The sequence below is a fragment of the Trachemys scripta genome, chromosome 2 (genome assembly GCF_013100865.1).
Source record: "Trachemys scripta elegans isolate TJP31775 chromosome 2, CAS_Tse_1.0, whole genome shotgun sequence".
NCBI lineage: Eukaryota > Metazoa > Chordata > Testudines > Emydidae > Trachemys > Trachemys scripta.
The window spans coordinates 57223636-57251182 of NC_048299.1; the positions used below are offsets into that span (position 1 = coordinate 57223636).

General features: G+C 41.6%; 1 protein-coding gene across 1 annotated transcript in view; it reads left to right on the forward strand.

Annotated features, from left to right (window-relative positions):
- The window catches only part of DNAH11 (dynein axonemal heavy chain 11), a 294982-nt gene that overhangs the window by 214446 nt on the left and 52989 nt on the right, over window positions 1-27547 (forward strand). The window contains exons 62-66 of the mRNA XM_034759480.1: window positions 8436-8609; window positions 14073-14308; window positions 16174-16296; window positions 23188-23392; window positions 24813-24977. Of these exons, the coding sequence (XP_034615371.1) occupies window positions 8436-8609; window positions 14073-14308; window positions 16174-16296; window positions 23188-23392; window positions 24813-24977 (903 nt within the window). The remainder of the gene's footprint in view (window positions 1-8435; window positions 8610-14072; window positions 14309-16173; window positions 16297-23187; window positions 23393-24812; window positions 24978-27547) is intronic.

Here is a 27547-nt window from a genome sequence, read left to right on the forward strand (position 1 = left end):
GAGGAACAGGACTTGGGCCATTGGCAGGGGATGCCGGAGGACCATTCCCATGGCCCATCTCACTGGTCGTTTTGGACCCCGTGGGCGTACCACCAGGAGCAAGGGGCTCCAATTCCCTCGACCTCTCGCTCGGGTCACTCCGTGAGAAGGGCCCCGGAGTCCACCATCTCTCGGCCTCCGCCAGGGGACACGGAGGCTTCCGTGTCCGTCGCACCTGACGCCCTGGACCCAGACGCGGGTGATGCTCCAGCCCGGGAACAGGGAGACCAGGACCGGCCCTTGGATCCGGTTCCACCGGAGGCATCTTCCTCTTCTTCGCCAGACGAGGCAGTGGCGGGCACATCCTGCACAGGCCCTCCTCCGATAGATCTTCGGGCTCACCAGGATCTTCTGCGCAGGATGGCCCGTAATATGGACCTGCAAGCGGAGGAGGTAGTGGAGGTACACGACCCGATCGTGAACATCCTTGGAGCGGATGCCCCATCGAGGGTAGCGTTACCCCTGATCCGCACGATACAATCAAATGCGGATACGATATGGCAAACCCCTGCCTCTATTCCACCCACAGCGAGAGGGGTGGAAAGAAAGTACTTTGTCCCGTCAAAGGACTACGGGTACTTGTACACCCACCCACAACCGTGTTCACTGGTGGTAGCATCGGTGAACGCACGGGAGCGCCACGGACAGCAGGCGGCAGCGCCTAAATCAAAAGAGGCCAAGCGCCTTGATTTGTTTGGCCGTAAGATTTACTCAGCCGGTGGGCTGCAACTCAGAGCGGCAAATCAACAGGCGCTCCTGAGCCGTTACAATTTTAACTCCTGGAACTCTATGGGGAAGTTCAAGGAGTTGATTCCCCAAGAGTCCAGGGAAGAGTTTGGGGCCATGGTAGAGGAGGGTAAGAAGGTGGCTCGGACCTCCCTACAGGCCTCCTTGGACATAGCGGACTCGGCTGCGAGGACCATGGCCTCGGGTATCGCTATGCGGAGGATCTCCTGGCTTCAGGTTTCGGGTTTGCCTCCGGAGCTGCAGCAAACCCTACAGGATCTCCCCTTCGAAGGGCATGGATTGTTCTCGGACAAGACGGACTCTCGCCTACAGAGCCTCAAGGACTCGAGAACAATCATGCGCTCCCTCGGGATGCATGTTGTGGGCCCTCAGCGCAGGCCATTTAGGCCGCAGCCTCAGCGCTTCTCCCCCCCCCCGCCTCGACAGAGACAAGACTCGGCCCGGAGGCGAGGACGAGGTGGTAGGAGAAGGTGGACCGGCCCTCAACCTGGTCAGAACCAAGGGCCACCAAGACCACCTTCAGGTCCTAGACAGAACTTTTGAAGGTGCGGTCGAGGACGGCGCCCCAGTCATTCCCCAGGATCCAACCCCCTCCTTTCGGGATCGTCTCTCCCACTTCCACCGTGCTTGGTCCCTTATAACTTCGGACCGTTGGGTCCTCCGCACGGTGGGGAGGGGATACGCTATCCAGTTTTCTTCTATCCCCCCCTCCTCCCCCCCTTCCCCGTCCCTCTTCAGGGACCCTTCTCACGAGCAACTTCTTATACAGGAGGTTTCTACGCTCCTGGCCATGGGGGCCATAGAGGAGGTTCCGATAGAGTTAAGGGGCAGGGGATTTTATTCCCGTTACTTCCTGATCCCCAAGTCCAAAGGAGGTCTGCGACCCATCTTGGACTTGCGCGGACTCAACAAATTCGTAGTAAAGTTGAAGTTCCGCTTGGTCTCTTTGGGGGCCATTATCCCTTCCCTCGATCCTGGAGACTGGTTCGCCGCCCTCGACATGAAAGACGCATACTTTCACGTTGCAATCTACCCGCCTCACAGACGCTTCCTGCGATTCGTGGTAAACACGGTGCACTACCAATTTGCAGTCCTTCCCTTCGGCCTATCCTCGGCCCCAAGGGTGTTCACGAAATGTATGGCGGTCGTGGCAGCGTACCTTCGTCGGCAAGGGATACAGGTGTTCCCGTACCTAGACGACTGGCTGGTGCGCGGTCGCACCAAGGAGCAAGTTCAAGCTCACGTCCACAGAATAGTGCACACATTCCACGAGTTGGGCATCCTACTCAACAAGGACAAATCCACTCTAGAACCTACCCAGAGAATAGAATTCATCGGCGCAGTTCTAGACTCCAGACGTGCACAAGCCATCCTGCCAGACAACCGCTTTGGCACCATCACGAACCTCATTCAAGGGCTCAAGGCCTTCCCAACTACCACGGTGAGGTCGTGCCTTACCCTGCTGGGTCACATGGCTTCCTGCACGTACGTAACCAGGCATGCCAGACTTCGGCTTCGCCCACTTCAAACCTGGGTGTCATCAATATACCGTCCACATCGGGACAGCCTGAACATGGTAGTCACGGTCCCGAACTCGGTCCTGGCCTCCCTCACCTGGTGGCTAGATCACAATGTGGTCTGCGAGGGGATGCCATTTCACGCCCCACAACCCTCTCTGCACCTGGTCACAGACGCGTCATCTCTGGGTTGGGGCGCCCATCTCAACGAACACCATACCCAGGGCCTGTGGACTACACCCCAGCTAGCCCTGCATATCAATGTTCGGGAACTGATGGCGGTACGCCTGGCGTGCCAGGCATTCCTCAATCTCCTACGTGGCCGCTGTGTGCTGGTTCTCATCGACAACACCACGGCCATGTTTTACATCAACAAGCAAGGAGGAGCACGTTCGTCAATTCTATGCCAAGAGGCCATTCGCCTGTGGGACTTCTGCATCGCCCACTCGATCCATCTCACGGCATCGTTCCTCCCTGGAGTCCAGAACACTCTAGCGGACCGACTCAGCAGGTCCTTCCAAACGCACGAGTGGTCTATCCGTCCGGACATCATACATTCCATCTTCCAGAGGTGGGGGTTTCCCCAGATAGACCTGTTTGCATCCCGAGACAACAGGAAGTGCCACATGTTCTGCTCCCTACAAGGTCGAGCTCCGGGCTCCCTCTCGGATGCGTTTCTCCTTCCCTGGAAAGATCACCTGTTTTATGCCTTCCCTCCGTTTCCTCTGGTCCACAAGGTACTGCTCAAATTACGCAGAGACCAGGCACAGGTAATTCTGATCGCTCCAGCGTGGCCGAGACAACATTGGTACACCACACTGTTGGAGCTCTCGGTTCAGACACCGATCACACTTCCATTATGTCCGGATCTCATATCTCAGGACCACGGTCGGCTGCGTCACCCCGACCTGCAATCACTCCACCTCACGGCGTGGCTGCTCCATGGTTCACCCAGGCAGAGCAGCAATGCTCACACTCTGTCCAACAGATCCTGCTGAGCAGTAGGAAACCCTCAACACGGACCACGTACCTGGCCAAGTGGAAACGGTTCTCCTGTTGGTGCAAACAACGAGCCACGTCCCCGTTGCAGGCACCCATTCCTCTCATATTGGAATATCTCCTCTCCCTAAAACAACAAGGGTTGGCGATATCTTCAATTAGAGTTCACCTGGCCGCTATATCGGCTTTTCACCCAGGGGAACTCGCGTCCTCGGTATTCTCTAACCCGATGGTTGTTAGATTCCTCAAGGGCTTAGACCGGACGTACCCGCAACAGCGTCATCCCGTCCCGACGTGGGATCTCAATCTGGTTCTCTCCAAACTCACAGGTCCTCCATTCGAACCACTAGCCACCTGCTCACTTTTGTACCTATCCTGGAAGACAGCCTTCCTCGTAGCCATCACCTCAGCAAGGCGCGTTTCTGAGCTCAGGGCGCTTACATCTGAGCCCCCTTACACAGTCTTCCATAAGGATAAAGTGCAGCTTCGCCCACATCCTGCCTTTCTCCCTAAGGTGGTTTCTACATTTCATATTAACCAGGACATCTTTCTCCCGGTCTTTTACCCCAAACCACATGCCACTCGCCAGGATCAACGTTTGCATTCCCTGGACGTACGAAGGGCCCTGGCCTTCTATATTGACCGCACAAAGCACTTTAGAAAGACGACGCAACTCTTCGTTGCAGTAGCCGACCGAATGAAAGGCTCACCGGTCTCCTCACAACGCCTATCCTCCTGGATTACGTCTTGCATCCGGACTTGCTATGACCTGGCAGGTGTCTCAGCACCGCACCTCACCGCTCACTCCACGAGGGCCCAAGCTTCCTCGACTGCTTTCCTGGCACATGTTCCGATACAGGACATCTGTAGAGCGGCGGTTTGGTCATCAGTCCACACGTTTACAGCTCACTATGCACTAGTGCAGCAGTCCAGGGACGATGCTGCATTCGGGTCAGCGGTTTTGCACACAGCAATGTCTCACTCCGACCCCACCACCTAAGTTGGGCTTGGGAGTCACCTAATGGAATGGATATGAGCAAGCACTCGAAGAAGAAAAGACGGTTACTCACCGTTGTAACTGTTGTTCTTCGAGATGTGTTGCTCATATCCATTCCAAACCCGCCCCCCGTCCCCACTGTCGGAGTAGCCGGCAAGAAGGAACTGAGGGGGCGCCGGGTCGGCTGGGGTATATATTCAGCGCCATGAAGGCGCCACTCTAGGGGGCTCCACAGCCGACCCGCCGGTGTTGCTAGGGTAGAAAATCTTCCGACGATCGTGCACGCGGCGCGCACACACCTAATGGAATGGATATGAGCAACACATCTCGAAGAACAACAGTTACAACGGTGAGTAACCGTCTTTTACCTCATGCACCTTGTCTCTTTAGTATCCTGGGACCAACAAGGCTACAAAACACTGTATTTCTGCAGTCAGGCAGTGAAGACTGCAATCAAGGAGATTAGGTCAGTTTGAAAAGCAGAATGAGAGAGTTTAATTTACTGAAACCATCTGATGTGATTAAAACAAACCAGTTTTTGTCATCTAGTTAATTTCAACTTGCATGTTGTCAAACACTTAAAGAAGAAAAAAATGATTCTGTTTGTTACAGCACAGTGAAATCACTGGTGTATTTTCTTATTAGCTGGGAATGAACAGTTTTAGTTGGAGCAAGACAAACCTCAAATTCTCAACATTAGCCAGATGTTGCAAGAACTTTCTACCATGTGTAATCCCACTGAGTTCTCAATGGGTCTATGCCTGGTAGTAATCACTAAGACTTGGTTTTAAGGGTTTATTTCAAATGTGAAGAAAATTATTTACAAAGACAGAGAGTCTTCTTTAGTGGTAGTATTGTGTAAGATAAGAAAAAATATTTTAAAGGTTTCATTCAAAATGTCATCTTTTCCTCTGAGAATAAATTCTTTTTGACTAGAACAGGAGTCAGTTAACTTCTGAAATGCATCAAGACTGATGATTTTGTCTATATAGCATTGACCTGGAAGCTCAGCCATTCAGACTAATAAATCAGGCAATTTATATTTAATCATTAACTAACTCCCGAGCTGAACAGCTGTTCAAAATTAGAAATGGGTCACCCTGGCCAGGATGACATTACAGGCAATCTATAATACATTAGAATAAAATTATAGTGATTTTTAACTGTCTGGAAATTTATTACACTCCATGTTCCAACTCTTAAACCCTTGTTATCCAATGTCACTAGTGATTTATGGTTCTTGGGTAGTATGGTAAAATTACTGAAGATTTAAATAGACTATCATTCTATGTTTAGTAAATCTTCAAATTTCGAAGCTATTTTGGAAAATGAGGTGGGTGCACTTTGTTTATGACTTACCAACCAGTGACAACAAAGAAGTAGAATGGATAAATCTAAAAGCCCTCTTGTACATTAATAGATTTATGGTTTGGTTGACTTAAGTTAATGATTTAAGGAAGAATCTAATAGGGTCTATAAAAAGTACTGGATATCTAAAATACTTCAAAATGAAGGTGCTTGATTACAGAAGTAATTGTTAGTGCTTTAAACAAAAACAGTCCTTATTCTCACCATTTGATGGACATCTCTTATGCATGAGAACACATTTAGAATTAAGCACCATCACACGTATCAAGTTGCATTTCATGAGTTCACACCATGAGGCTTAAAATGCTCACACAATTAAGAATTGTGGTTGGGGTAAAGATACGTCAGTTATCTTTGTGGATAATTGGGGTGCATGTTGTTACTCCTGAGGGCATTCTGTGCACAATATTTTAAAATTCTGCAAATTTTATTTGTCAAATAAATGTGGAGGCTCCAGTGTGGCATTGGAGAGCACAGGCCACTGGCTGACCAAAGGTGGGAGATCACCTCCCCCCACCCCAGACACAGACTCAGTGGTGAGGCTGCACACAACCCTGACACAGCACAAGGACTGGGACTGCCCCAGGAACACCTCAGGGCCCTTCTCCTCCATACCAGGTGTGAGTTGAGAGGGTTATGTGTGGGACAATGGATAACACTCCAATATCCATCCCAAACACATCACCAAACTCATCCATTTCATCCTCACCTACAATAACTCTACGTTTAACAACAAATGCTTTGCTCAAACATGGGAACAGCAAAGAGTACCAGGATAGTTCTCTAATACGCCAGTCTCTTTATGGGTCACCTCAAGGAAGAATTTTTTTAAAATGCAATATGAAATATATGGTATACCTGAGATACATTGATGATATTTTCATCCTCTGGACAGATGGCCTAAATTCCCTCATAGATTTCCACCACAACTTCAACAACCACCACCCATCCATCAAATTCTCTCTAGAGCATTCCCTGACTGTCATCTTTCTGGACACCACAATCCATTTCAAAAATAGAACCCAACAGGCAGCTATAAACAAGAATCCCATGGATCATCAAGCTTCTCTCTACAGTAGCCATTCCATCAAGAAATCTGTTATCTACAGCCAGGGTCACAGATGTCACAGAATATGCTCCAAAGAAAATTTCAGGATACACATGTTAACACTCTTAAAACTGCCTTCACCAGACAAGGACACTCCACCACAAAAGTAGATTGCATCATGGAATGGGCCACCCAAATACCTTGAGAGAAACTGCTTCAACACAGTTTTTAAAAAAGCAACAAACTACTATCCACACACCCCGAGTTGTCATCTACCACTCAAAGCATATGGGATATCATCCATCAAATACAATCCATATTCAATGGGGACCACATACTGAAAAAGAACTTTTCCAAGCCTCCTCTTCTGGCCTTCAAACACAACCCACCAATCTTGCCAAACTCATTATCAGAAGCAAGCTCCCCTCAGACCAGGACACACAAACCCAAAACAGCACCAGACCCTTCAAGGAACAACAAATACAAAACCTGCAGCCATATCTGAACTGCTATATCATCTCCCACAACACACCTTTCAAGATCCATGGGTCCTATACATGCCTATCACAGCATGTGCTGTACCTCATCTAGTGCATCAAAAGCCCCAATAACAACTATGTGGGTGAAACCAGACAACCCTTTTCTCTTGAATTCATTCTCACCAAAAATGATAAAAGACAAAAGCACCCTATGGCCTGTGAGTGAATACTGTTCACAAAACAATCATTCCATATTTGACTTTTCAGTCCTTTTCCTGAAAGGAAACCTCTGCAACACCTTCAAAAGATGTGCCTGAGAACTTAAATTCATAACTCTGCTAAACACTAAAAACCATGGACATAACAGAGACCCTGGTTTTATGGGTCATTACAACAATTTGTAACACACTTTGCTGTCTATTAATCCTCTTTCATCCTATGACTGGAGAGATGTTAAGTGCCAACTTCATTTATAAGTGGTCTCTTAGAACATGTGAACCTTTTATGCTTAACAATCTGTCCCACCTTCTATTTAGCTGTGATATTCTGGTTACCTTCTTCAGACATGAGGAAGAGCTCTGTGAAGCTCAAAAGCTTGTCCCCTCCACCAAGAGAAATTGATCTAATAAAAGATATTACCTCACCCACCTTGTCTTTTCAGTATCCTGGGATCAACACGGCTACAACAAAATTGAAAACAAAAAATTTGCATCGTTATTTGAACCAAACCTCTAAATCTTTTAAGTTCATTCTGTGACGGGTTTGATCACAGAAACCCCCTTGGGACTGTCACCTGATGTGCTGAGACTACCTCTGAGCTCATTTTCTCTGCCAGTTTGGGCCTCCAGAACCCTGCCTTGTTGATCCAGACATGCTAGTCTGCTCCAACACAGACCCAGGGTCTGAACCACGCACCCCAAAGCTGCAAGCTTAACTGAAAACAGCTTAAGAAGTGCTCCTGTCTCCAGCACCCAGACAGCTTTGTAATGATACCTTACAAGAGACCTTTTGCATGAAGCATATTCCAGTTACATTATATTCTCACTCATTAGCATATTTTCATAAAATCATATGGAGTGCAACGTCACACATCTATCACTGATATTGTGCATTTCCTTACACCAAATTATTGTTGTTCAATACATTTTTAAGTTATTTTGAGGTTAACTCTTCTGCCAACTCTGAGTTTAATGAGGTAGTCAATATATCTGTCCATGAAATGTTATAATTTTGTATTTTAGGCTGAAAAAATTCGTTGGAGCCAGTCTATTAAACATTTTGAAGCTCAAGAAAAGACACTGTGTGGTGATGTCCTGTTAACAGCGGCTTTTGTGTCCTATGTTGGATCTTTTACAAAACAATATCGTCAGGAACTGGTGGAACATATGTGGATTCCTTTCCTTAAATCACAAAAGGTAAAACTTATTGTACAAAATGGTGGCCCATAATGGAAGCTCAGGTCCATTAGCTTCTCTGTAGTTCAGAATGTAAAAGTACAGTTCTGCTCTTAAAAGTTGACTATGAAATGTCTTTGTAGAGCTCAATGTTTGTCTCTCTATGGCTTTGTATCAGATTTTCTCAGAGTACAAGTAAAATATTGTTTTCTCTAACAGTAAGGCTTGCAAACTCTACTTGGGGTCTGAATGCCAAGTGAGTTTCTTTCCCTTTTACACATCTTCATTCTGTAGGCCAAATTATATCCTCTGCTAATCCAGTGCAATAGCTGTCCTTACTGATGGGGATGTGTAAGGATAAAATTCCATTTAACTTTCAGGTTCCAGAAGAATTTTGAAATGGCTTTAATTATATTGATTATTGCAGCGTTCTCCTCTCTGACCTCCTGAACACACCCATCAATTCAAAATGCAGCCACTAAACTAATTTCTCTTGCCTGTTGATTTTATCATGTAACACTGTAACATGATAACATGTACCATGTAACTTCTTTGACTCCCTCTACTGGCTTTCTGTCCAATATATCAAATTTAAGCTTCTTATCACCAATTTCAAAACTCTGTCACTCTGCCCTTCCCTGCTTATACTCCCTTATGAAGTTTTGTGTTGCCCCCTCAGCCCCTCTGCTCTGTGAGTGAATGTTCCCAGCCTCTGTGTGTTTCTTAATCTACCCTTACAGTCCTCATCACTGTAACATTTCAGCACCCAGGGCTGGCTCAGGCTTTTTTGCCACTCCAAGCGGCGAAGAAAAAAAAAATGTGTTTGACCGCGGCGCTTCATTCCTCAGCGGCAATTCGGCGGCGGGTTCTTCACTCCGAGAGGGACTGAGGGACCTGCCGCCGAATTGCCGCCGAAGACCTGGACGTGCTGCCTCTTCCCATTGGCTGCCCCAAGCACCTGCTTCGTTCACTGGTGCCTGGAGCCGGCCTTGTCAGCACCTCCCAATTATTACTGGATTATATCCTCAAAATACCCCGGGAAGAAAGAAAGTATTATCATCCCTATTTTCAAATATGGAGCTGACGCAAAAGGGTAGGTTAACTGATGTGCCCAAGACCACACCAGAAGTATGTGGCTAAGCTGTGAATTTAATCCAGGTCTCCTGAGTCCACCACATCCAGTGGTGTATCGACTGGGCCATCCTTCTTCCCTCATCCACCTGTTTGTCAGATTCTCACACAATCATCTCCGTGACCAATCTTTTCTGCAGGACCCATTTCTGCCTTGCAGCCTCTAGGTGACTTGTATGTAAATTACCTATTGTTATTCCTTGCCCCCTGACTCTCCGTACTTCTTTGTCTTTAGACTGTGTGCTCCTTGGAGAAGAGACTACCCTTAACTCTTAGCAAATTGTGATCTCTACCTTAAATTAATAATAATAATTTCTCTAATACACTCTTTAAATACTGGTATTGCTAGTCAAATCAGCTCTTTTACTGAGTGGCAATTTGAGATGTGTTCCCCATGGAGAGAGAGAAATATGGTTAATGAGTTGTTTTAAAAACACAGGTGCTAGCTAAAAGCTCTTCTTTATGAAAAGTAGAAGATACAGTGATGCAGTCTCTTAGTTTTGTGCAGGTTTGGGACATTAGATAAAGTTACATATTAAAATAATACCTTGCTTTCTAAGAACACACCACCATCACCAGCACAATGCTATGTCTGCTTCCAAACAAATTTATTTCAGTCCTTGAAACTGACTATACTATTTGTCATGTTTTACTTTGCAAAATTGATGGCTGTGTGATTAGAATCAGGGTTTAAGCAATGTTAAAGAAATACATCCTTTGCCATAGTTCAGTAATAGTTCTTACCCAACAACAAAATTGTTGCCACAGTAACTAAACTGGAGATTATCTAATCTAATCTAAATTGGGGAATAAGAATAACCTAGGGAATTATAGTCTGTTTAACTTTGGTACCCAGAAAGACAATGGAGCAAGTAACCAAATAATCAATTTGTAAGCACTTAGAATTTAATAACAGTCAACATGTATTTATCAAGAACAAATCATGTTAAACCAACCTAATATCCTTCTTTGACAGGGTAACAAACCTTGTGGACATGGGGAAGCAGCAGATGTGATATATCTTGACTTTAGTAAGGTTTTTGATACTGTCTGACATGACCTTCTCATAAACAAAGTAGGGAAATACAACCTAGACAAACCTACTATAAGATGGATGCACAACAGTTTGGAAAACTGTACTTGGAGAGTAGTTATCAATGGTTCACAGTCAAGTTGGAAGGGCAGATCAAGTGGGGGTACTGCAGGGATCTGTCCTGGGTCTGGTTCTATTCAGAGTTTTCAACAATGATTTGAATAATGGCATAGAGAGTATACTTATAAAGTTTATGGATGATACTAAGATGGGAGGGATTGCAACCTCTTTGGAGGGCAGGATTAGAGTTCAAAATAATCTTGACAAACTGGAGAAATGGTTTGAAATAAATAGGTTGAAATTCAATAAGGAGAAATGCAAAGTCTCTTAGGAAGGAATAATCAATTGCGCAAATAAAAAATGGGAAATGACTGCTTACGAAGGAGTACTGCAGGAAAGGATTTAGGGGTTACAGTGGATCATAAACTGAATCTCAGTCAAGGTGGATAAAAATCAATGATTTTTAAAAAAAAATAAAATAAAAAAAAATCAAATTTTTTTATTTTTATTTTTTTGATAAAGTGCATCCAGCAATCATCCTTCCATAATGCTAACTGTAATAAACTTCAGAGCTAAGGGTGAACCATTCAAGAAATATATATTCGCTGATGATGTTTTAAAGAAAGTCATGCCAGGAAACTGGTGGAAGTCACTTCAGCACTTGGATTCAGAGACTGTTGAAGTGATAATCTCACTTTTAACAGCAGTAGCTTCTTCTGCTGGTGTAGAAGAATATTTTCTTCCTGTGGACTAATTCATTCCAAATTGAGAAATCGTTTGGGACCTGAAAAAGCAGGAGAGCTTGTCTTTCTTTTCCAGATTATGAGCAAACAGGAAAATGAAGGTGAAGATGACTGAGTTAGCTCCAGAAGCCAATATTTTAAGTTTTTCATGTTGACCTGGCTGACACAATCAATTTATTTTTTTTTAAATATTTCATTTAACTATTTTAGTTAAAAACAATTTTAACAAAAACAAACCTGATTTTAAAAAACTTGAATGTTTAACTAAATTCAAAAATTCATATGCTTGTTTTGTTAAAATATTATATGTTTGCTGTTGAAGAAAAAAATTGAGAATACATAATGTTATTGTTTTAGTTAAACAAAACAATTTAAATGTCTGTCTGGTGATGTTCTCCTCCTAATACAGTATGGCAAGAAAATCCTCCAAATATTAATGATGAACCTGTTGAATTGGAGATAGTTCACCTCCCAATGACTTCATAAATATCTGTTTCAATTACTTTTGGTAAATGAAATAACCAAACAATCATTCATTTTCTGATATAACTGTAAAACTAATCTGAAATGTTTTCAAAATAAATTACTTTAAAAATGTATAGTGTGTACCTTCTAAAAATGAAACCTACATCTACTCTACTCAGAACTTATAAGGCCTCAACTGGGGTACTGTGTCCAGTTCTGGGGAAGATGTGTACAGATTGGAGAAAGTCCAGAGGAGAGCAACAAAAATGATTAAAGGTCGAGAAAACATGACCTATGAAGGAAAGATTGAAAAAAAATGGGTTTGTTTAGTCTGGAGAAGAGAAGATTGAAGGGGGACATAACAGTCTTCAAGTATGTGAAAGGTTGTTATATAAAGGCGGGTGATAAATTGTTCTCCTTAGCCACTGAGGACAGGACAAGAAGTAATGGGTTTAAGTTGCAGCAAGGGAGATTTAGATTAGGCATTAGGAAAAACTCTCTAACTGTAAGAGTAGTTGAGCACTGGAACTAATTACTTAGGGAAGTTGTGGAATCTCCATCACTGGAGGTTTTTAAGAACAGTATAAATAGGCATCTGGCAGGGATGGCTTAGAAAACACTTAGGGTACGTCTATACTTACCTCCGGGTCCGGCAGTAAGCAATCGATCTTCTGGGATCAATCCCGGAAGTGCTCGCAGTCGACGCCGCGATGCTCCGTGAGAGGAGTACGCGGAGTCGACGGGGGAGCCTGCCTGCCGCGTGTGGACCCGCGGTAAGTTCGAACTAAGATACTTTGACTTCAGCTACGTTATTCACGTAGCTGAAGTTGCGTATCTTAGTTCGAAGTGGGGGGTTAGTGTGGACCAGCCCTTTGTCTTGCCTCAGTGCAGGGAACTGGAGTAGATGAACTCTCAAGATCCCTTCCAATCCTACATTTCTATATTTTCTATGATATGGTACATTCCTTTTAGTGCTACAGATTTTGCCAATCTGGTTAACCATAAAACATCGTTTCCTGTAAACATTAATTCAATACTTAGATGTGTGTGTGTGTGTTGGGTGGGGAGGAATAATCTGTCTCCCTCCCCCAAAAAAGTGTTAAGTTTTGGAATTCAATTCCAGCTGCTATTTGCCAGAAATAAAAACCTAGGGTGAAATTCTGATACTGTTGGAATCAGTGGGAGTTTTTCCATTGACTTCCATGAGGCCAATATTTCACTCTTAGAGAGGAAAGTTCTGGTATCCCATTATCAGTCCTCAGACCCATAGAGTATACTATCTATTTGGAGATTTCCTTAAAACACTTGCTTTTTTTTTTAAATTCTTCCTGTCTTGCGTGTGCATCCCCATCCTCCTATCTTCATGCTTCATGATATAATATTTTCATTTCTTTTAAAGCACACAGAAGCATGATAACACTTAGCCATCAGATAGTCATACTTACTCTATTTGGCTTGTGTGAAATGAGTTGGAGGTGGCAGTGCAGTTCCTGGTCAGTTGGCTCCAATTAGTGAGCTTATTGGCTGTCTTTGCAGAGAAGCAATAGCAATGGAGATTGCCCTGTCCTGTGATTTATGTAGGTGACCTCTTTATCCCATAGCTGAAGCACATTATCAAAGTGGTGCAAGAAGCCTGTTATGCTGCTACCCATATCGTGTACCTTTTCTGTACATAATGAGCTTTATTCTCCAGAATTACCAATTCAATGCCATTCATGAACACTGAATTTGTCCTCCTCTTTAAGTGTTAAAAGCTATATACACATATGCTGTTTACTTGATTTAATAAATCCTAAAGAAAATATTTATGAAGTTTCTTAAATGAAAAAAAAAAACATCATTTAAAAAGTACCATTGTAAATTATAGGATTATCTGCTTTGCATTATATATCCTGTTTCTTTTGGCATCTGATAGGCCACAGGAGTCTTACTTTCTTTTATATATAATAAATCTCTAATTACATTGGCTCCTATTATTTTGTACATCACACTGAGTCTTGCCTTGCTACTTTACAATCTTGCTGGATTATTATATTTCATTCTGATTCAAAGGTTCCTATTCCAATAACTGAAGGTCTGGACCTGATTGCCATGTTGACTGATGATGCTACGATTGCAGCATGGAATAACGAAGGACTGCCCGGTGATAGAATGTCAACAGAAAATGCCACTATTCTAACACACTGTGAGCGTTGGCCTCTGATGATAGATCCCCAGCAACAGGGAATTAAATGGATAAAGAATAAATATGGAACTGACCTTAAAGTCATACGTCTAGGACAGAAAGGGTATGTGTGCGCACTGAAGAATTAGCTCTCGTATTTACTGCTATAAATTTCCCCTAATTTTTACAAAGACTTGGTGTTTGTTGTGTTGTATTTACTTGTAGATTTGAAATATTATAATTCTGCTGCTTATTTATCCATGGTAGCATTTCCCATTTTAAAAGCTCTGCTTGAAAAAGACACTTTCTGCTGTACTGTTTTCAAGTGCTAAAGAGAGAATAAAGTTAATGTTGGAGGTGCATTGTACGTGAGGGCAAATTGGTTTTCCCATAAATAGGATGCTAAAAGCAAAGGCTTTGTTTAGTTTCCTGATTACTGGACATTTTATGTAGTACAGTTTAGTATATAGGATAATGGCATATATGTACCTAATGCAGAATGAGAGACTCAGTTAGGGTGACCAGATGAGAGACATGAAATATTGGGATGGGAGGGGGGCCAGCAGCGGATCAAAAAAAAAAGATCCGGAGCATAGGAAAAATTAGTAGGGGCTGAGCACCCACCATACTAGCTCACCTCCACCTCCTCTGAGCGGGCTGCCGTGTTCTGCTTCTCCCCCTCCCTCCCAGCGCTTGCGCCGCCGTACAGCTGATTTGTGCAACCCTGAGAGGGAGGGGGGAGGAGGAGGAATGTGGCGTGCTTGGGGAAGAGGCAGGGCCAGAGCGGGGATTTGGGGAGGGATCCAATTGGGCAGGGAGTAGGCGGAGTCGGGGTGGGGCTGGGACTGAGTTGGGGGGGCACGAGCCCCCTCCGCCTGTGCGCCGGAGTGCAAAATATAGGGACAATTTGCGTCCCGACCAAACATCGGTTGGGATGCGGACAAACAAGTAAATATCGGGACAGTCCCGATAAAATCGGGACGTCTGGTCACCCTAGACTCAGTCTAGTGGTAGTACACAGAAAACTGCATTCAGTAACATTATCTAAAGTGTTTTGAATTCTGGTAGCTAAGTTTGAATGGAATTAAGTTTAGGTTCTGTGAAATGGGTCTGTTTTTATCTCCTGTCATGCTGACTTTGATTTATTGAGGGGCTTGTGGTCAGTTTTGAACTGAATGTTATTTTATCTGCTGCAGTAAAATATCTTTGAAAACTACCACATCTCTTTAATAACTTTCAAAACTTTTAAAGACTATCGTACTAGAAGAGGCTAGGTTAGTTTATTTTATTGAAATTCAGGTACAACAGATAGTTACATAGCACAGTACAGCACATGGTCTCAATAATGCCTCATTTTTAAAAGCTTTGAACAATTTAGGTCCTGTCTGCCTCCCTGAACTCATTTTTTTATACTTTTCCCACTCAACCCTTTCTCCTTTTGCTTTCCCAGGCCATACAAATAATTGTCCCCTTTGTGACCTCTTCTCCATGTCTTCCCTGCAGCCTCTTTATGCCTAAAATGATATAGTTTGGCCCATATTATTATGATTATTTATTTGAATTACTGCTATTTATTTGTCTTGTGGTAATGCCTTGGAGCCCCAGTCATGAATCAAAACCCCATTGTAATAGGCACTGTGCAAACACAGAACAAATCACTTGAGAGCAAACATCACCTGCATGTGAATTTGATTTCATTGTGAATTTTCAATGTAAATGTTCACATCAATAGTTCTTCAGGGTAGGACCTTGTCCTTGTACAAAGCCTAACTTATGTTTGTTACTACATAAGCAGTAATAAGGAGCAAAGACTTTTGCCTCAAATGCACAAAATTATTAACCATTGGAAGATATCTTTTTGAGTGCAATACAGCAGGTTTTGATAGAGCTCTTGTACAAATATTTCTCATTTGTATAATCTAAAGCAGAAATATATTGCTCCATAACTAGCACATCATCTAATAGGTAGGATATGGTTTTTGTGTTAAGGCTTTTGAAGACCATTGAAAGAGCATTGGCCTGTGGAGACACCATCCTAATTGAAAACTTGACTGAAACGGTAGACCCAGTACTTGATCCCTTACTTGGAAGAAACACAATTAAAAAAGGGAAGTAAGTATTCTTGAGCAATCAGGATTTTTGCCTGGGAGTTGCTGCCAAGGTCACTATATATTTTTCTTTTTCTTACCTTCTCATCATAACTTTCTATGCAGCATTTTTGTTTTGTTTTTTTAAGCAAGGTGATGACTTAAACCTGGTGATGAGTAAATATCAAATAATCGGGCATCTGGATGTGGTTAGATAAGCACCCAAAAGTTCATATGCACATCAGAATGTAAAACCACCAATGCCATCCCAATCTTCAAAACCTGTGTGGAAATATTATGACCAGACTTTCTTGTGGGTTTTCTCATGCTTTGTTTTTCTAGCCTTAGCTAGAAACTGGAAGTGCAGAGACGTGCAAAATTAGGGAAAGGTAAACAAATTTTTTTGAACCCCAGCAAAATTTGCTTTATTTTTAGAATAGTACTTTCTATTTTAAATGCCTCCAATGTTTATTAAATTCTTTATAGTTAAATATACAACACTTAAAGTAAATTTATTCATGATTACTCACAAATTATAAGGATTTAATAAACCAGAATAGATACACGAAGGGGTCCTATAGCAATTTTATTTACAATAAAATGTTGCAGCCAGATCTAAAACCCATTGAAGTCAATTAGTCTTTCTACTGACTTCAATGGGCTTTGACTCAGGAACTAATTGATAGCCCCTTCCTGGCAGTGGAAATTAATACACACTTGTACCTCTAGACATGGGCCTTCCATGGCCAGAGATGAGGCACATTGGTGGGAAAATGCTGTACCTGTTCTATGGCTGAATGGAAAATTTCAGTCTCCAGTGCTTTGCAGCACTTTTCATAATAATTTCAATTAGTATTTTATGAGTATTAAGATTTTAAAATAAATCTATAGCACATCAACAGCTGCTGCAATTACATTGGAGAGAAATTTTGGTTACATCAATTTGGAGTAAATCTTTTCAGTTGATTGATCTTTTCAGCTGAAATATGGCAACGTGATCTCTGGTCAAATACAAATTTTCATTTTTACAGGCTGTGAAAAATCTCTTCAAAGGTTTTGAATTTTGCGAGAGTGAAACAAATAGCAAAAGTTTGTTTCCCCCTGATACTTGGTCTTCCTGGATAGCCACCAGAGTCAGGCAGAAGGGACCATAGTTTCATATGTCCCTCAAGCAGATGAGGCCAAGTGAAATATGCTTGTTTTATTAGTGATTTGATTACTCACACACCAGGAAATTAGTGGGAGGCAAAATACTGCTATTTGTGTTTGCCAAAAAAAACAACCACCACCACCCATTTTTTGGCAGGTAACCCAAATTTTCTCCTTATTTGTCAAAGTTGCACATAAAAACTATGGAGTGTACACAAGTTCAGCTTCTTGAATGCATCACTTGTTCAGGCCTAACACCATTTTATGCAAGACACAGCATCGCCCTGCACCTTACCCCCTTGAAATGTTTCATTTTCATTACATTTTAGGCAGTAACTAAAGAGTCTCAAACAACTGCTCTACTCTTCCCCAACTATCTCTACCCACTGCATTCTTGGTTAGATGATGATCATTCGTTACTATTTTTCAGTCCACAAAAGTTTGCTAGGTACCTCACGATACAAATAAGATAACACAAGGACTGATTCTGCTTGCACATACACCAATGTAAATCTCAAGTAATTCTATTAAGTCCTAGTTACATTGGTATAAAACTGGTGTGATCAGAATCAAGTCCCATGGTCCTGAAAGTTTTACTATCTAATTTCAGACACGATGTAACAAAGAGGGTTATAAAATAGTAGGGAGGAGTTGAGGTGGAAAGGGCAGGGGTCGCAGCAATATAATTATACAGTAACTCAGCAAAGGCTTGCGCATAGCATGATGGAGCAATATATATAAACACTAGTCAATTTAATATTTAGTAATCAGTGTGTTTAAGTGTTCTTTGCAGGAATGAATAAAAGGTCATCCAGTTAACATTTCACAGACATTACACACAATGAATCATGGAAGATGTGCTATGTTTACCTCCTGCGGCAGTGGAACTATGCAGACCTCCCCTAGCAAACAAGCAAAGTTTTCAGCATCCTGTTTTTTAGTAGTTTTGTCAGGCATTTGTTTTTTCCTCCTAATAAAGAAAGACTAGAAAGATGTTTGTGATAGATATGGTGCAGTCCAACAGTTGAAGTTCATTAATAATTGGAATGTTGTAGAGTATGAAGTAATGAATACTAATTACTCCTTTCATGTCTGACAGCTCCCTGCAGACCAATACATCAGCCTAGACTTTAATTTGGTTCTAGTAATGGTTTCATCAATAGTACATTAATTCTGTGTTTGAAAAGATATACAGTTGAACCTGACCCACACAGTAGATACCACTGTCATAAAATGGCCACATACTGACAACAGCTGGATAATTAGAAATAATTAAATCCACTGAGCTTCAGACAATCCTAATTTTAAGTAAAATATGTCTTATGATATCAATCGACAGAAAGCATAGCTGGGAAGATATATCAACTTGTAGTCCTTCCAAAGAAAATTTATTAGCTTACATATTTAAAAACTTGCTGATTTGTGAAGCAACTTCATAAAATTATATTCCCCCATAGTTAACTGAGGTTATTCTTGAGCTTAAATCCTGTACAGTCACTCTGTAATGAACATACCATAATACCAATTTATGGTGTTGTTTCTGAATGAAGACTGCTGTCAAAATTCTCAGTTTTAGAGAACCTCATAGATATAATCTTCTCATACAACATGAGTGACTGCAGTGGGAATGGTGGGTATTGGCATCTTTGAAAACCAGGCTTACTATCTTTAGGCACCTATGCTTTAAAATGTTGGCCGTGCAAATGTATTTGCTGCCTAACAAACACCTTAACAGGGAGTATGTACTGGATTGTAATCTCCTTTTCACAAAAAGGATTGGGGTATTATGAAGTACAAATTGTACTTGAGATGTTTTCAGGTTTGATTGTGCATATAGTTGCAGCATTAGTCTGATAACATTGTGTCCATGCATGCGAGACATGACTGTTATGTATTCTTTAGGAAACAGCACGACAATTAACTCAATTTCTATTCAGGAATAGCTTTCATTTCCTTGAATGTTTTGCCAGCTGTGCAACTTTCAGGCAGAATTTTTTTCCACAAAACTAGTTTGACCAACTTGTACAGTCTGCCTGCTGAGATTGCTAAGTAACAGCTTCAGTTTGCATCTGATTAGTTCAGCTTTGCTCTCTGCATTAGTTGCTGGACTTCACAAGTGTGAGGCAGAAGCTTTTAATTTAAACAGCAGGGCTTGAAATAAAGCTTTTTATAAGTCAATTGAAAGGTGGTCCCCTTCCCCCCCCCCCCCCCAAAGTAGGAAAATATTGTTTCTCTTGCTTTCTTGTCCAAAAATCTATCTACCACCTCTCTTCATCTTGTCTGGGGCACTCTGAAAGCAGTAGTAGTAGGAGTCTGATGTATTTTATACCATTTAGAGGCACAGTTCTTTAACGGGAACTATCCATCTTGAAATTATACAGGAGGTCAGACTAGATGATCTAATGGTCCCTTCTGGCCTTAAACACTATAAATCTTAAGTAGTCAAACTATTTACTAAAAAAGCTGTTGTTCAACTTTTGAGATGGATCGGGGATTCTCACCTTTTTTCATACAATGAGGCCATATTCCTCCACTCAAGACTTCCTCCTCAGCAAGTCTCTTCTCCTAGGGTCTTGGGTGTTATCCTGCCTTTTCTCCCAGACAACTTACCTGCAAGGGAAGAGCTGTTCCTTTGGTAGATTGGTTCAGCCATGGTAATTAATCCTCAGGATGTGAAGTTTCAGCCTCCAGATCGTTCGGAGTATCTTCCAACGCAGGGGATTGCCTTCCATAAAGTGGCTCTCTTTGAGTACGTCATCAAAACTTTCTCTATTCTTGGTCCTTTGATGCAGGAGCCATTCATTCCTTTCACCTGGGATTGGAAGAAAAAATGGGGTGTTGCTTTGGGTGTCAGGTCCTAAGAGAGAGAGACAGAACAGAGATGATTTCGTTGGCTCTCTTGGTGGTCTCTGTGTTCTCAAACCTAATCAATCTCATACTGAGCTGGCCCTGGAAACTCCCCTTCTTCCAAATCTATTCTCCCAATGATTAATTCCTTTTGTCCACCTCTGGTGCCTCAAACTAATGCATGTAACTGACTGAAACTGCTTTTTAGATTAAGGCTTCTCTGAAGTTGCTGAGTAGCAAGCAGCAGAAAAGTTGAAGCTGATGAGAGAGAGAGCTCCTTGGTATTTTTGAAAATCAAGTCACTTATTTAGGTACACAATTATAGATTTAGGCACCTAACTTGAAGCTCCTATTTCTGAAAATGTTGGCTTTTGTGCTTACTCATCTGCTATATCCATTGTTCATAGACCCATCAGAAGACAGGAGTTTAGTTCCCATCCTTACATTCCAAGATTCTTAAAACAAAGCAAAACACCACCAACAACAAAACATTGTTGCAAAGACCTCGCTATTTTCTTGGTGTTACAGGTGCTTTGGGATTAACCTCTGGGACATGTATCTCTCACTTTATTTTGAGGTAGCCCTTTGGGCTGTGGTAATTTCTACTAGAAAAGTGGGGGTGATCTATCATTGTTTCATTTTTCTCTGAAAGTCTCTAACTAGAAGGAAATGGAGGTTCCGCAGCTTATATATAAAGCTTGTTTGCAAGGTCTTCTGCCATGTTCCCTGGCAGAGGGAGACTTAATGCAGTCTGTTCTGATTGTCTCAGTTGGTAGGATGGGAGATGAAAAGACTATAAGTGAAGGAATTACCAAAAGTAATCCTTTGTAGTAATTCCTGTAGAGCCAACTCTTGTACTACCTCTCCATTCAGAATTCTACTCGTAGCACTTACACACATTATATTATTTCATACTCCAGAATTAATTTCTAGATAGATACAATTCATGGAAACAATGAAATGATTCTGTTGGGTGTTTTCCCGCCCCTCTGGTTAACATCATTGTTGCTCATATTCTTTGAACCATGAAAGCGCAATAACAAAACATTTATTTTTCCCAAATCTGCGACTAACAAAAAAGTGAGCATAGCTGCAGTTATAAAACCTACTGAGTCATTATGTAGTTTTTGCCTTTCATAGACGATAACCACACAAATTGATAATTTATTACTTCTGTGAATTGAGAACTCATAAAATAATACTTCTATACAAGAGTCCAGGGCTCATTTAACAGCCAGACTTCCTTTCATTTCTGTAAGGTAGTATTGTTCCCTTGATAGTTTTCCTCACTGACAAAGCTAACTGATGTACTCCTCTGTCAGAGACCTGATTCCAACACCCGTATGCCCGTGTATAAGTATGTTGCGCTGAGGTCAAAATTACCCTCTTAGTTGTGCTCAGGTCTGATGTTTTGCTCTTGGTATCAGTTTAGAATTCCACATTAGGAGCCTAACATATATCATAGAATCATAGGGTTGGAAGGGACCTCAGGAGGTCATCTAGTCCAACCCCTTGCTCAAAGCAGGACCAATCCCCAGACAGATTTTTACCCCAGTTCCCTAAATGGCCCCCTCAAAGATTGAACTCACAACCCTGGTTTTAGTAGGCCAATACTCAAACCACTGAGCTATCCCCCCTGCCTTCCTCCCAATGTGTTGCAAGAACATGGTATCAGAGTTGAAATCTGCCTTGCTGACCTGAGAAGTGAATTTTATCCTTAGGTATTAAATCCCACCCTGGATGCTGGATCCTTTTTATTGCGGTTTTATATAGGATTTGGTTAATTTTCTTTTAAAATCCAGGCTATTTATATACAGGTGCCTAAATAAGAATTTAGGAACCTAACTTCATGCTGCCAGGTTTCAAAAGTTTGGCTAGAGTTAATATGCTTTTTGCAGGCCAACCAGGTTCACCATCTGCCATTATTCAGAGGCCTTTTTTCCTCTGATTCTCTAATGTTGTAAGCTCAACGGCAGTTTGACTGAGCTAATTGCTGCGGTGTGCAGGATACCACCTTCCTGTTGTTCAATCTCATTTGTATTTTTCCACTTCATGGTGCTATGGAAAAGAGTTAAAATAATAAGAGACCAAAGACTACAGAACATTAATTTTTGTTTTTCAAAACTATGCCATAAAATAAGAGGGCTAGGTCAATGTTATCTTATCTCCATGTCTCATCTTGATGCTTTAGTAAGGTCTCCTGGTAACAGTAGCAACACAGCATAGTGCATGCTGGGACATCATAGTAAGGGCAGAGCCAGCAAGCAATGCCTTACTTAAGGGATCTTAAGTTGCATAAAAGATAAGTTTAGAATCACTCACTCTGTGCAGCATGTGACCTAGTAATTAATTTGTTTTAAACAAAACATTTTGTCGGCCACCTATAAAAATCCTCTTTTGTTCATCAGTCGACGGCCCTTTGTCTTTTCCTGTCATTTGTTAGTTTATCATAACCATGTATTTCTGTTTGTTTCTTTGTGTTAGCCTTTATAGCTGAAATATTTAAAAGATGCTAAAGAAAACAATTGTAAGAACACACACAGTTCATGTAAGAATTATTTGAGAGCTTTGTCCAAGTTCATGGTAAGGAGCAAGGGCACAAGGTTGCTTCTGAACTGTGAACTCTTCTATACTGCAACCTGTTTCATTGCCAATAAGCCACAAGCGTATGCTGCTATATGAGCAAGTGAACCTATGGAAATGAAAAGGATGAAATGGTGGGTGAGTCTAAACTTCATTTGCTTTAGGTGAATTTTATCATCCTCATGTTGTGTCTCAAACTGCAAGTACTGAGCATTTGGTTTGTGTCTGTTTTCGGTGGCATTAAATTTGTACAGTACTGGTCTTATGTAATGTAGGATATTTGTGAATTGCTTTATTCAGTACTGTTCCAATCACTTTGCATGTTAACTATTGTCAGGTATATCAAGATTGAAGACAAAGAATGTGAGTTCAACAAGAATTTCCGTCTGATCCTTCACACGAAGCTGGCTAACCCTCACTATCAGCCAGAATTACAGGCTCAGACCACCCTTATTAATTTCACTGTCACAAGGGATGGGTTAGAAGACCAGCTGTTGGCTGAGGTTGTTGGTGTTGAAAGACCTGACTTAGAAAAACTTAAGGTGAGACCACCTTTTGACCAGTCAGTTGCTGTTCCTCAGGGTCTAAGGCCATCATTAATATACCCAGTTGAATCTACTGAGCAGTGATTGTCAATAACTTGTATATCAAGTAGATACCGAGAGGTGCGTGAAGCACTTCCTGGAGTCCCACTGAGTTCTCAACTCTGCAAGTCTTGGAGTTTGGTTCTAACATAAAGTAATGCTAGAATTTATATATCATGATCTTATTCCTATTTTTCTTTCTGCTCTTCCATTTTCACCATGTCTGTGAATGGTGAAATGGATTAACCCCGTTCAGTGTATTTTGTAAGTCAATGGTCTTGAGCCAATAAGCACAAACTAAATTTCATGCCAACCTGTAAGAGGATATGACTGCACTAGTAGGCTCTAGGGCATTGGGTTAATTGTACTAAGAATCTATTCTTGCTATTTGTGCAATGCAAAAATGTATTTATGGCAATAATAACACATTTTACAGTATTTATGAACAGAAATATTTGTATAAATGGTTGAAAAGGGGTCTTGATTAGATTTGTCGTATGATTACTGGATGCTAAATGAAAGATTAAAAATATATAGGTGAAAAATTAATAATAAAAGTACTTCATATTGCTATAGCACATTTCTTCCAAAGATCTTGAAACACTTTGCAGACTCAAATGAGTCAAGCTTCACAACACCAGTAGGAAGTTGAGATTATTTTACCCATTTATAGAAGAGTAAACTGTGGTACAGTTGTTAAATTACTTTTCAAGGAACAGAGCTGGGAACATAGTCTGAAAACTTCTGAGCCAGATTCTCCCTTGCATCTGAGTTCTGCTTGGGGCAGAGTTGTGGGGACAGCTGTCTGGGATGCAGTTATGCTTCCCTGATCATCTGAGTCATTTTCTGCCAGCCTCATAGTCCAGTGGAGTGCCCCCCAGTAAGGGACCATATGCTGATTGGGTGTTCCTCCTAAAGATCATAAACCAATGGATGATCAAGGTACCATAGCAGACCTCTGCCATGCTTTCTCTGTCCTAGCCTGCATGCTGAGGTGAGGGGGAAGTGGCTAATGCAGGAGTTGGCTCCATCAGCTTTACAGGGGAATTTCCTCTGCCGGGGAATTCTCCACTTGCCAGTTATGACCAGATCCTGCTCACTTCGTGCAACCCTGAGCAGAACAGGGTGGTTAGAGCAGAATCAAGAATCAAGCCAGGTTCTTGGTGTCATGCTTTCATGTTTGACCATGCTTTTCTCCTGACTGCTATAATTGTAACATACTTTGTCATTAGAATAGAAGATACCATCTCTTTTTCAGAAACAAAACTGAAATAGAGTGATGTGACAGAATGGAGAATAAAGGCCATAGATTCTGCAAAACAAATGGTCATCCTTTGCTGTTGCTGTTTAAGTCTAAATTTTTCATTCCCTTTGTTAGTCTCTCCTGACCAAGCAACAGAATGATTTCAAGATTGAGCTGAAGCACCTGGAGGATGATCTTTTGCTTCGTCTGTCAGCTGCTGAGGGTAGTTTCTTGGGTGACACAGAACTGGTAGAGAAACTTGAATCAACGAAGTCGACAGCGGCAGAAATAGAGCACAAGGCAGTAACAATTTCTGTTCTTTTATTAGTTTTAAAAGTTACCTGTAAAATTCAAATTATTAATTTCATATTTTAAAATGAAGGGGGTTTAGAATTATCCACAAGTAGACTTTGCTTTGTTTTAATGTTGCTGTCATGCTTAGTTGTTTGGTAAACGCTTTATATGCAACGACTATATTAGTGGCATGCGACTGGTCAGATAAATCACATGGTATAATTTTTGCTTTCTGGTTGCATGCCTGAAACTTCATAAACCGGATGAGCACTAGTGGCGTGAATTGTGATTAAACATATTTGTCAAAAATGAATATGAGTACTCTCAAAAAGAACTGCCATTCCCTAACATTTAAGTGAATGGCAGGTCTCTGTGTATGCAAGCTCATGGAAATGCAAAGGGATGTGAATGTGGCTGAATCCAAAATCATTTCAAAATCTAAGAAACCTGCTTTCAAGTAATTTTTCTCACTATTTGCCTCCTCTAAGACTAATTAACAGACTAGCTAGAGATGATAAGAACGGCCATACTAGGTCAGACTAATGGTCTATCTAATCCAGTATCCTGTCTTCCAACAGTGGCCACTGCCAGGTGTTTCAGAGGGAATGAACAGAACAGGCAATCGTCAAGTGATCCATCCCCTGTCGCCCACTCCCAGCTTCTGACAATCAGAGGCTATGGACACCCAGAGCATGGGGTTGCATCCCTGACCATCTTGGCTAATCGCCATTGATGGACCTAGCCTCCATGAATTTATCTAATTTTTTTTTGAACCCTGCTATAGTTTTGGCCTTCACAACATCCCTTCGCAATGAGTTCCACAGGTTGTGCGTTGTGTACTTCCTTTTGTTTGTTTTAAACTTGCTGCCCATTAATTTCATTGGGTGACCACTGGTTCTTGTGCAATGTGAAGAAGTAAATAACACTTCCTTATTCTCTTTCTCTACACCATTCACAATTTTATAGACCTCTGTCATATCCCCAATTAGTCATCTCTTTTCCAAGCTAAAAAGTCCCAGTCTTTTTAGTCTCTCCTCATATGGAAGCTGTTCCATACCTTTAATAATTTTTGTTGCCCTTCCCTGGACCTTTTCCGATTCTAATATATATTTTTTTTTAGATGGGGTGACCAGAACTGTATGTAGTATGCAAAGTGAAGGTGTACCTTGGATTTATATAGTGGCATTATGATATTTTCTGTCTTATCATCTATTCCTTTCCTAATGGTTCCTAACATTCAGTTAGCTTTTTAGACTGCTGTTGTATATTGAGCAGATGTTTTCAGAGAACTATAAACAATAATTCCAAGATCTCTTTTTTGAATGGTAACAGCTAATTTAGATCCCATCATTTTATATGTATAGTTGGGATTATGTTTTCCAATGTGCATTACTTTGCACTTATCAATGCTGAATTACATTGGTCATTTTGTTGCCCAGTCACCCAGTTTTGTGAAATCCCTTTGCAAATCTTCACAGTCTGCTTGGGACTTAATTATCTTGAGTAATTTTGCATTATCTGCAAATTTTGCCACCTCGCTGTGGTTGCTATTACCAGGCAGTTTAGCTATATTCATCTCTGGGACCAGATCCTGTGCTGCATTTAGGACTAAATCAAAAATTGCCTCTCCCCTTGTGAGTTTCAGGATTAGCTGCCCCAAGAAGCAGTCACTTACGGTGTCAAGAAACTTTATCTCTGCTTCCAGTCCTGAGGTGACATGTACCCATTCATTATGGGAATAGTTGAAATCCCCCATTATTATTAGAGATGCAATAAAAATAGAAAACTCAGTCTCCCAGAGCATTTCATAATCACCATCACTGTCCTGGTCAGGTGGTTGGTAGTATTTTCCTACTGCTGTATTCCTGTTATTCAAGCATGTAATTTCTATCCATAGAGATTCTGTGGTACAATTTGATTCATTTAAGATTTATTTGACTCTATTCTTTCTGTCACATATAATGCCACTCTTCATTCCTATGTATTTTGTACCCTGGTATTACCATATCCTATTGATTATCATCAAGCCACCAAGTTTCTGTGTTGCATATTATATCAATATCCTCATTTAATACCAGGCACTCAAGTTCACCCACCTTAGTACTTAGACTTCTAGCATGATGATGGGCTTGATTAATAAGTTCCTTAATAAAATAAAGGTAAGTTTATAGTGTTGTCATGCAACCAACCTTTCTGCATCAAGAAAACAAATATAAAACTCAAACCACTGACATAATAACTTCTCTTAAACTGCTGTTTTAAAATTATAGTAATGTATAGTAAAGAAGATCAAATCAACTCTGATTTCTAGCCAGCAAGCCTGGAGTGGGGTGACCAATTTAATTCTACCTGTGCCAAACAGTTTTTGTTTCAGATATGTCAGCTGTATCCATGTTGCGTTTCTCACTTTGCAATGTTAAGAATTTGTCAGTTACATATGTGTGACTTAGGCTATGTCTGCACTTAAAATGCTACAGCTGCACAGCTGTAGCACTTCAGTGTAAACACTACAGTGATGGGGAATGGGGGGTGGTAATCCACCTCCCCAAGAGGTGATAACTAGATTGATGGAAGAA